Source organism: Barbus barbus, assembly GCF_936440315.1.
Source record: "Barbus barbus genome assembly, chromosome: 4".
Lineage (NCBI taxonomy): Eukaryota > Metazoa > Chordata > Actinopteri > Cypriniformes > Cyprinidae > Barbus > Barbus barbus.
Window position 1 is genome coordinate 2959112 of NC_136732.1, and position 11645 is coordinate 2970756.

The following is an 11645-nucleotide window of genomic DNA, read 5'->3' on the forward strand; positions in this document are numbered from 1 at the left end:
AAAGACTTTTTTTCAATAACAATGTTATTGTTTTTATCTTTTACATTTTTAATGTAGCCTACAGCACCTCAGTGATGGCCAACCCGTCGATCACAGTCGTCTGTTAGATCTGAGACTTGCTGTAAAATAATAATAAAATAATAAAAAAATACATTCCGCCATATTAAAGACCCCAGCCGAACAGCATACGCGAGAGCTATTCGAAAGCATAAGGATCTGTTCTCTTATGGCTGCCGCTTCAAGAACGCACATGTTGATACAGATGCTGTGTTTCCGTTTCTACCTTTTTAAGAAAAAAAAATGTGATTACTTCGCTTAGAAAAGATCATTTCAAAGCCCAAAAGCTGTTGTATATGGACATTTATTTCATTAATTTCCAAAAAGTACATTTAGCCCCCTAAAAATATTACATTCAGGTTATTCATCATCACATGTTTACATACAGACCCTAAAGTTGTTACATATAAGGAAATTTACCTGCTTAATCTTTTTTTTTTTCTGGACATGGCACAACACCTCACTTACATTGCATTATGTTGAGTGTGTTGAATTAAGTTTGTGTGTGTGTGTTAATGAGGGATCTGTGGACACATTAACTTTTTTAGATTTGTGGGGTAAACATTATTATTTTGAAGTAAACAGATAAAATGAAATGCTTGGGGTAAGATGGCCCCTCCAGAATTGGCACAGACGGCCACAAGTGAGATGTTTGTGCATGTTGGCTAGTGTTATTATAATTAATAGGGGTTATTATTTAATATTAACATTTCAGATATCTTTGCTTTCATTAAAACCTACTGGTTAATTGAGTGAGATCATTAAATTGGCATTCACAGTGTTGCCATTATGACATATTTTCATTTAAAATATGGACAATTAAACATGTAAATATTCATATGCCTGTATATAAGTCATAATTTTACTTTTCAGATCAATCTCTTTTATTGGAATTCTGCTTTGTCTGTCATTGGTTATTCAATTATTAAACTAAATTATCAGAAAAAAGAGGAAAAGAATAGAATATTTGATTTAGCATTTTACATTAATGACACTTTAAACATATATAATGGAGAGGGGGGGGGCATCTTACCCCTCTTGATGTTTTATATTTTGTGCTATAACAACTAAATTAACAAAGATTTATTTTCATATTTACTTCCTACAACACACTGGCTGATGCATCATCCTGCACATCGAAATGTGTTACAATTTTAAAGTAAATCCACATTGTTCTTAAAGTTAAGTTAACAATGTTCACTTAATTCATGATTTAAGTTCCTCTCATCCACAAAGAAAGAAAAGTAATAACCCTACTAGAGCAACACACATGGAGAAGGACACAGAATATGATCCATTGGGGCTAGCAGTTGTAGATACATTGGCGCTAGCAGTTGTAGATACATTGGCGCTAGCAGTTGTAGATACATTGGGGCTAGCAGTTGTAGATACATTGGGGCTAATAGTTGTAGAAGGGCTCTTTATAGAAGTGAAACATGTGCCCACGTTTCCCACCCTGTCCACAGCTACCAGTTCTACTTCCTGAGAACAGCAGGAAGCATTGTAGGATGCCACAGTCATATTTGTGCCATCTGCACTCATCACATAACTTAAGCTGAGAGAGCCATTGCCACGACTGAGGGACACACCGGCTATGCCTGTACCATTTCCATCCGTCAAGTTGGCAGAGAGTTCCCATGATGCTTTGCTGCATTCCACAGGACAGTCAGCTTTGATGCTCACTACCTGACAGATGGGGCTAGAGAAATCAGTGACCTTCCCCAAAAAAGAGAAAAATAGAAATGAAATCAACAAATACTGTTAGCATGTAAAACACAGAGTGATGCAGAAAGCTATATACTTAAGTAATAGTATGTACTCTTGTTTTTCTGCAGCTTTCCTAAAGGCTACCTGAGTCATTACAGTGAACCGCAGTGCCATGTAATTGGAGTCACCGGACTCCGAGTCTTCTGCTACAATGGTGAGCGTGACATCTGTCCCTGACTCTGTGTCGGAGGGTGCAGTCAGTGTTACGCTTCCTTGAGCACTTCCCTCTGCCCCCGTGTCCAGAGAGCTGGGGAAAGACACACTGAATTTGCGGTCAGTCCAGGCTCGGATAGTGTAGCTGCCGCCTGTAGCATTAGTGACCAATGTAAAGTTGAGATTAGATGGGATTCCAGGCTCTATAGTGTTATTTGGTTGTGCCTGAGAAGAAACATGTTTAATATGATTAGAGATATTATCAGTGTATTTTGCATATCATTTGGATATTCCATACTAGTCATGTGATAATGACAGGTAATAATAACGAATTTTCTCTTCAAGCTCACCATTATATTAACTCTAGAGCCTCGTTGCTGGGTGGGTGACTGTCTCTGGAATCGACTAGGCAAAGATCGAGTTGAGTCATTTAACAGCCCTTTCAGCTGCACCACAAACGCCCACTCTGGGATTCTGTCTATGTTGACCAGGACGTCTGTTGCACCCAATGATTTAATGGTTCCATAAACAACATCAGATCCTGAAGCTTCAACCAGAAGCACGTCAGTCACTGTGACTGAATCTCCTCCGGTCACAGAGACAAACAAAGTAGCGTTCTGACCTGAGCAATCAGAAAAACATTTGAGTTTTTACATTGATGATGAAAAACAATATTGTTATATTACAACAATATAGCAGCACAACTGTTTTCAACACTGATAATAATAATAAGAACTGTATTTTCACATAAAATTAGAATGTTTCTTAAAGGATCACGTGACACTAAAATCTGGCTGCTGAAATTTCAGCTTTGCCATCACAGGAATTAATTACTATTAGAAAACATGTATTTGAAATTGTAATATTTATCAATATTACTGTTTCTACTGTATTTTTGATCAAATAAATGCAGCCTCGGTAAACAACATAAAAATAAATATGGAATGAAGAAGATGAAATCAATATACCAGTGAAAGGACGATTGGCTTTCGGTGTGAAGTCACCTCCTTCTAACCGCTCCACAAAGTTAAAGAGGAAGTTCACAGAACTCTGACCTGTAATCACAATTAAAACATAGTGAATGTAGTACAACTATCGTGAAACGCAGCAGTCTTGCAATGTTCCAAAGGAAAACTATTTACTGATGTTATTTTCAAAACCATTGTTTAGCAATTTAATTTCTAAAACTACAAAACTGGGTTTTGACACACATTGTGTAATTAAACATTTGATTAAAAATAAATGTAATAATAAATTTGATTAAAAAAAAATTTAATCTCAATGATTTACAAACAACAAAACCTATGCAGGCACATTAAACACACTTACCAGTGACTTTAATACTGTAGGAGTGTGTGGAGTTGATGCTGATCTTCCATTTCCCTGTCTGTATGTCGGAGTTGAGTTTTACTCTATTCAGATTCCCTACAGTCAGGATGCTTCCCAGAGGACCATCTGCCACTGAACCTGACTGAGACACACCTGAAGGGCAACGGAAACACAGCTTATTTTTAACAATATTATATAATCCAATTTTGTATTTGGATTTTTGTATTGGAGAAGATAAAACCCTTATGTTAGCTCACCTGTGGGGCTGTAGAGGGTAAAGACTGGAGAGTCTCCAGTGATATACACAGTCACATTGGATAGAGATGGATCTAAAATAAAAGAGACATTTTCTGGAATGACTGGACTTCTCACCACCTGAAGAACAGTCACCTTCAAGAAAAAAAGAGATGTTTCAATATGTTGCACCACAACGTTCCAATCACCAAACTGAAAAAAAATATTGCAAAGAGCAGAAATGCAAAACAAGTGTTTTTTTGAGTACATACTTCCCATTTTTCTTAATTTTTTTCATATAAAAATGTTATAGTATAGGGACAGTTCACACACATACGTCATCATTTGTCCCTTACATCACATGATGATTTTACTTTCTGAATTCTAACTTAGTCATTCTTAGAACATACCAGAGCAGAGGTAGATGCATCTGTAATGACTGCAGTGGCCTGAGACAGTTTAGCTTTTGGGACATTTATTGCCTGTCCTCCAGAAACATGGGCCAGATCTCTGTACAACTGTATGTCTGACTGTGTGTCTGAACTAAATTTAAACTGTTCAGATTGTGAGGCAGTCCTTCTTTTTCGCACAAGAGCGTTAGTCAACAAGAAAGTGACCTGGGTGGTGTAGAAAAATGCTGTTACAAACAAATTAACACTTTCATTTTAGGAGCAATGATGTGGATGTGATCTGCAGGCACTCACTCTTGACCTGGTCATTCCTATCATGGCCAGAACGGTGTTTCTTAATTCAAAGTCCTTTGCTCCAGCATCAGTGAAAACAAAAATGTCTGAAGATGGAGGAGCTCCTGCTAGTGCCAACTGGAGAACCAGATTTTTTCAATTATTCTTTAAAAATCAACACAACTGAGATATTCACAAAATTATATCAGCAATGTAATATGATTTATCGGAATGAGTAGGAGTGATTTTTATATTTACACATGTAAATAAAGTTGGCATACATGTATAAACACAAACACACAAACCAGTAGTCCTGACAGGCACATCTCTGGTGTATCTCCTCCACCAGTTGCTGAAAGAGATTGAATTCTCTCCTTGAAAATATATGCATTCTCGGTTCTTGTCAGAGGTCCAAAATCTGCACAAACACATCACAGAACACTACAGCAACAAGAATTTTTAAAACATGTCAACATTGTTTCAAAAATAATAACTACAGTTTTTGTGTGTATGCTAACTGTTCAGCTATCATTTAAAGCTCACTCACAGATAATTTTGTGCTTAAGTTGTTTCAATTTAGATTTGGACATGAACAAATGTGATGGTGGCTGGATGGATAAATATTTAAGTTCCCTTTCGAATGGTCTCTCCCGTTCTGTCAAAGGACACTATGGAGAAACTCCTGTTTACTCTGAATACTGAAAGCTGATTTGTTCATGTTTTTTTGTAGCTGAACGAACATAGATGCTATATAAATCGGCTCTGAGCGCCATTTCGTCAGAATTTTCATCTCCTTGCTGGACTCTATGGAGAAGGAGCAACAAGAAGCCTATTAGCTGTAGAAGAGCCCCGGCACTGGAAGATTGCCTCTCTCAGTGTTTCCTCTGTGGCCATCCGGCAACTTAAAGAGCATTTCCTGAGCAAATTTCCACGGTGACATTGTTTCAAATGTTGCGTCACGAGCGTGGGCACAGTGAGTGTGTTGCTTGCCTGGGCAGTGCTCACGCTGAGGTTGCGCTTACAAGGACAGACTGCTCTCACTGCGAGAGCATGAGTCTCGTCCTGCTTTGTCCTCCCCCGTCCGCTCTCCCATTTCTTTCCTCCCAGGAGCCTCGGAGGGGCGGGACTGACACGTTCATTACTCAGCATGCATTCATTCCTCCACTTCTTCTCTCACTATTGACAGCACTGAAGAAAAGGACTATGGCAAGCTCCCCCCTTTGCAGATCTCTGCTCTCCATCGCCCCTGGGATTGAAGGCTCATGCTGTGCATCCATCCATGAATGGATCTGTTGAGCGCTTCAAAGTCACTGCAGGCCATGCGTCATTTCCTGCCAAAGCGCTTCAGCTCAATGGCTGGTTCAAGTCACCAGAAGGCTCCATCCTCCAAGCAGCCTGTGAAACTGGTGCAGTCTCTGGCCCAGCCTCAGCCATAGTCTGAGCCTGGGCTCCAACAGTGCCGTCAGATGGCAAAATGCTATCCGTTTCTCAAATGCTAGGGACACAGCCCCAGAATGACATTGGACCCTGAGCTTCAAATGCCGTCCTGATCCCAGTGCAGAGAAGAAGAGGAAAGGGCCAGGTCCTGCAAGACCAGACTGCCCTCAAAGAAGTCTCTATACTTCCTCGTTCCCAAGAAAGATGGCGGACTCAAGCCCACCCTCGATCTCAGACACCTGAACTACACACTAATGAAAGCTTGTTCAGGATGTTGACTTTGAAACAGATCCTCATGCAAGTATGGCCCTGTTTTTTTATTGGTGGATCTAAAAGACACTTAATTTCACATTCAGATAGCCCCCCCTTCACAGACCGTTCTTGAGATTCACGTTCAAGGGGGGAGGCTTATAAATATACAGTTCTGACGCATCTCTTTCCCATCTGAGACAGATGGGAATCCACATTATGAATTACCTCGACGATGTGGATGTGTTGGCCATATTGGAGCAGGAATTTCTCGCTCACAGGTCACTGTTACTCAGCCACCTGGGGCCGGTTGCACCAGCTGGACGTAAAAAAGTTGGGTGTAAGCCACACGCTGGGCTTTGCAATGTCCAGCTTTATGATAAATATTTACACCTGTTGCACCAATTAAAACTATGACCAGGCGCAACTATGCCCGGCGTAGATGATGCGCGACCGCGCCAACACATTCTCCTGCAGTGACAGCTGAGAAAACATTCACCTGCAATGGCTACAACTACTAATAATAAAGAACTGCATTGCTGAATAACAAGTGACACTCACAAAAGCATGCAATCATTTTTTTTTTTCACTTTTGGTTTCACCCTGCTCTCTAGTTTTTTTTTCTAGCTGACTATATTTTATGTACAAAGACATACAATGAATGTCTTTCCTGAGATAAATGTGACTTTTCGTGAAATTGTTCACGTTTTCTTGACGTCTTTCTGTGGCTGAAAAACTGAGTGATTACATGAGACATCATACATTTCAGTAAGTTGTTCTGTTTCTTTCAACACTTTTCTGATGTTCATTCATGTTTATTTTCACTATAACTAGTAGCAAAGAGGAACACCGTGAAATATTTCCAAGCATTTATACTGTCGTCCGAGCAAGCAGTGTTAATTTTGGCAGGCATTTTTGAATTAGTCAGTCTTTATCTTGAGATGAAAATGCTTAATAGTCTTGGTCACATATTAGTCATTTGAGTCTTTCATAGTTTTAGTCGACGAAAAGTCATTGCATTTTTGTCAACTTTTAGTCAAACTGCAGTTACCAACATTTATTTTGGTAGCTATTTTATATGTAGTTTTCAAACAAAAATAGTCATGAATTCTTCTCTCTTTAGACCAAATCAATTAAGCTTATGAGAAATTTGAATCAAGGCTTGAATTTGGAAAAACTGGAATAAATTCGAATTTTTCAGATACAGTAGGTTTACTTAAGTATACCGTTATTTAACATCTTTAAAAACGGAAAAACGGGATGTCTGGTCACCCTAACCCTTCAGGTGCTGAGGCCATTGTTTCAGATCGCTAGTTCGCGTTTTGGTAGCCTATGTCCGTCCACTGCGGCTGCCATACTGAGACTAGATATGCAAACACCCCTCATCCGATTGCAATCCAATGAATGGGACGCACATTTTGAAAGACAAGACAGTTAAGTCCTCAAATAACATTTTAGTCCTGTCTTGTCTTGTTAACGAAGATGCGGCATAAATTTCGTCATCGTTTTTATCATCAGATATTAGTTTTAGCTTGTCAACGTCTCGTCTTAGTCACAGAAAAAAGGTTTGTTAACGAATATTTTTCATCGTCATCTACATTGACGAAATTAACACTGCGAACAAGATGACAAATGGTAGTTTTTTTCAGAAATATATTTTGTGTTAGGTCAGCCAGCGAGTCATCCTCCTGGGGACAGTTATCGATTTGACCCAGATGCGGGCCTGGATTACACCGGAGCGCTCACTGGTAATTCGGCAGCTAGCGGTGTCATTCAGTTTAGGGACTAGGGACTTCTTATCCCCTCAGAGTTCTCTATAAGTTTTTTACCACCTTAAGTTGTTTTAATTAATATAAAAATATACCGCATCGTTATCTAATTTTATACCCTTAAAGTCATGGCAGTTTTTCCCCATGGTATCAAAAATAGTATCGAATATAGTTTTTTTTATTTGTTTTTCTTAACAAAGTTATAAATTCCAGTGAATTGCCCCGGGGGAAGTGCCACCACAAATAGAGTTAAAGTCTGTGGGAAACACTGATATACAGTATATGTGTGTGTGTGTATATATATATATATATAAATATATACACACATGAATAAATATGCTATATGACTACCTGGATCATTAAATGGGACTAGAATATATTCTGAAGGTTCCGCTGGTGTTCCTATCCTACTGTCTATAATACTGAAGGCGACTCTCTTTGCCTCTTCAATTTCATCAGACATGCTGCCCGTGGTGTCAATCACAAAAGCCAGAACTGAGGTCTGACGGAGGCCTACCAATCTGAGAGAGGGAAAGAAACAAACAAAATTTGCTAAACCTGGAAAACCATATCAATTTCTGATTCTAGGGACTGCTGTGATTAAAGAACCTTTTTTCTTCAAATTTGGGCATTTTCTTCTCCATTTTCCTAATTGCGATACTGCATTCTGTATAATATGTGCTTAAATCTTGTCATAAAGGTTGTATTTTGAGTTACATGAGTGCCTCTAAAAAGTTGTAATTCCAGGTGTAAAAACTCTCTTTCTTTAAGACCTGAATTTCTGAGTTGGGGGTGTGTCAGTGAGAAAATATGTTAGATGGAATGGATGCAGATAACTTTGAAATGAATAAGGACATTTCGTTGTATGCTGATCAGTTTGATTTAAGTGCATTTCATGCTGTCCTGACAAAATGTCAATAATAAAAAAAGATTGTAAATACATTTGAAATGAATTAAATCAATTTACAAAACCTTAACCATTTCTTTTATGACATAGTCCTAAATGTGTTGTGTGTAGAAGGCAGGTCTCATACCGAAGAAAGGCTCGGTTGCCTGTGGCCAGTCGGATGTCTTGCAGCACTTGCACAGTAGCGTTGATGGCCATGTCGGCAGCACGGAGGTGAAGGAAGCCGTGTTCTGACCTAATGTAATCCTTATTGATGCCTCCAGTGGGTTCTCTTAAACTGGTCCTGTCAAGAGAGCCACCATGGCTACACTTGCCTGAAAGACAATTATGTCAGTGTATACATTTGTGGTGCCTATTCAGCCATCCTGTGGCCTGTGATGATGTACAGAGAAGTTATAACTAAAAGGCAGAGCAACACTACACATGGGTGATGATGCTCTCCTACCTGCAGGTTTTCTGGAGGAGGAAACACTGAAATATCCTGAGGTTAATTTCTTGTTCAGCAGTATTTCTGGGCGAATGTTATTTCTGCAGTCAGACCCAGTGCAGCTATTGCATGTTGGTGTGCTGGGGCCTGGGTATGCAGATAAGAGGTAAAAGAATGTGCAAGTTTATATCATATTCATATTGTGGATATGCATATGGTACATGGTGGTTTAGAAATTGTGTAATTTAAAAAAACAAAAGAACTGTAATGGGCACAAAGCATCAATCACACACAGTCGAGACGTACTGTAGCCTTGAAATTATATCACAATGAAGTGATATTTTTACATTACAGCCATTCTGAAGGGCATGGAGGGACAAAAAAAAACTTAAATTGGCTGACAAAAAAAGTAAAATGTCACTAATACTACACAGCCTGAACATGTAACACTATTTTACAGAATTGTCATTAAAAAATGCGTCAGTACGGAAACTAGGAAAAAGGGGAAAACAAAGAAGAAATTGTGTAATGGGGGGTAACTGCATTCTGTTATACCTGCTAGGTTGTTGAGAGGAAGCTCAGGTCTGATCAGCGTGGCGAAAGGAGCAGTGCTTCCCAGTTCCACCCAGTTACTGTGGCTATAGAAGTCCTACACACAAAAACAAATCTATTTTCTAGGTTGCAAATTTTTTTCATTGATTAAATCACGATTAATTTTGGATGCGATTAATCGTTGTCCAGCACTAATATATATATATATACAGTATGTGTGTATATATATATATATATATATATATATATATATATATATATATATACACACACACACACACACACACACACACACACACACACAACTATATTATGCAGCACAACTGTTCCCAACATTGATTATAAAAAAAAAATCTGCATATTAGAATGATTTCTGAAGGATCTTTTGACACTGAAGACTGGAGTAATGGCTGATGGAAATCACAGGAACAAATTATTTTTAAAATATTAAAAATAGAAAACCATTATTTTACGCTGTAAGAATATTTCACAATATCACTGGGGTTTTTTCCAGTATTTGTGATCAAGTAAATAGACTTGATGAACATAAGAGAATTCTTTAAAAAACATTAGTTGCTTTGGATTAAAGTGTCTACCAAATGAATACATGTAATATTAAATACAAATATGTGACCCTGGACCACAAAACCAGTCATAAAGGTCCATTTTTTTAAAACTTGAGATTTATACATCATCTGAAAACTGAATAAGTAAGCTTTCCATTGATGTATGGTTTGTTGGGATCAATATTTGGTTGAGATACAAAAATAAAATCTGGAATCTGAGGGTGCAAAAAAATCTAAATATTGAGAAAATTGCCTTTAAAGTTGTACAAATTAAGTGCTTAGCAATGCATATTTACAGTAGGAAATGTCCTTGAAATTTCCAAAACCGATAATTTTGACCCATACAATGTACTTTTGGCTATTGCAACAAACTTGTGCTATTTAAGACTGGTTTTGTGGTCCAGGGTCACATATAATTGCTGATATAGGCCCAGCTTGAAAAATTAATAATAATAAAATATAGAAAGATTGTTACAGATAACTCTACTCCAATCTTGATTTGTTACGTACCTGTAGAGTGTGACATAGAGCCCCCAGTGAGATACGGGCAGAGCTATAACTGCCCTGCAGCACGCTGGCCTTTACTGCAGCTATCCCTCGGGTAATGAGACTCCGGCCCTCACTGAAAGCCTCATTATCTACGTGATGTGCCTCACTCAGTGCAAAACGTTGATCTACGACTGCATTGCTAACAAAAATTTGTGTTATGACTGAATAAAAAACGTGGGAAGAGACAGCAGATGCTGAGCAGGCTTCTTGGACCGCAGACGGAGTCAGTCTGTTGTTTATCTGAAAAGAAGAATATCATTTACGAGTATTATTTTCATTCAAAACAAGACATTTGAGTTCCCTTGTTTTTCAGTTCAGGTTTCAATTCAAATTATGTGTGTAGCATAACTAGAATAATAATTAGCAATTTCAAAATGTAGATTTAAGGTATGACTGTGATTCATGTTGTAACACAAAATGTGAATTATCTTCATGGAATGTTAATCACAGACCTTTTGTTACTCGTAATAACCCATTCATAGTTTGCATGACTCAAAAACGTTAATTCTCTTTACTGGTTTTTACAATTTAGTTGGTTCACTCCCATGTCTGTTTCTTACTGGCAGTGTGAAGGCGTGCCCCTGGGCAGTGGCCATGTCACGACACACTTCTGCTGTCTTGCGGAGGATGGCCAACTGAGTGATGTCTCGATGGGTGAGGGAGCCGTCCTGAAAGAGAGGTTTGAATGCTGCTACCTGGGGTGGTAGAAACAGGGTCCCACAGAGGAGAAATACAGGCACTGCAACCAGCGAAACCATGACTGTCCACAAGAAGAGGTGCTGTGGAAAAATACAGTTTGAAAACTCAATCCCTGACCAGTCAAGAAGCATTTGATGAAACATTACACTAAACATCATTATGCCCAAGTCATTACAGTAAAAATAAACAGCAGTTTTAAAAAAAATGTCACGTTTCAATATACAATGAGAAATTATCAAATAAAAGTGCACTAATTTGTACGGAAGC

At 38.5% G+C, this 11645-nt stretch overlaps 1 protein-coding gene across 1 annotated transcript; it reads right to left on the bottom strand.

Annotated features, from left to right (window-relative positions):
- Window positions 1-343: 343 nt before the first annotated feature.
- On the bottom strand, window positions 344-11437 carry LOC306866643 (von Willebrand factor A domain-containing protein 7-like; the record flags this gene model as incomplete). Its single annotated transcript, XM_079411910.1, has 15 exons — window positions 344-1773; window positions 1909-2202; window positions 2328-2599; window positions 2946-3032; window positions 3307-3459; window positions 3564-3696; window positions 3951-4157; window positions 4245-4361; window positions 4529-4641; window positions 8030-8199; window positions 8713-8899; window positions 9031-9159; window positions 9568-9661; window positions 10641-10919; window positions 11240-11437. 15 exons carry the CDS (start codon window positions 11435-11437, stop codon window positions 1282-1284), a joined length of 2925 nt encoding a protein of 974 aa, XP_079268036.1. The 3' UTR covers window positions 344-1281.
- Between the last annotated feature and the right edge of the window lie 208 nt (window positions 11438-11645).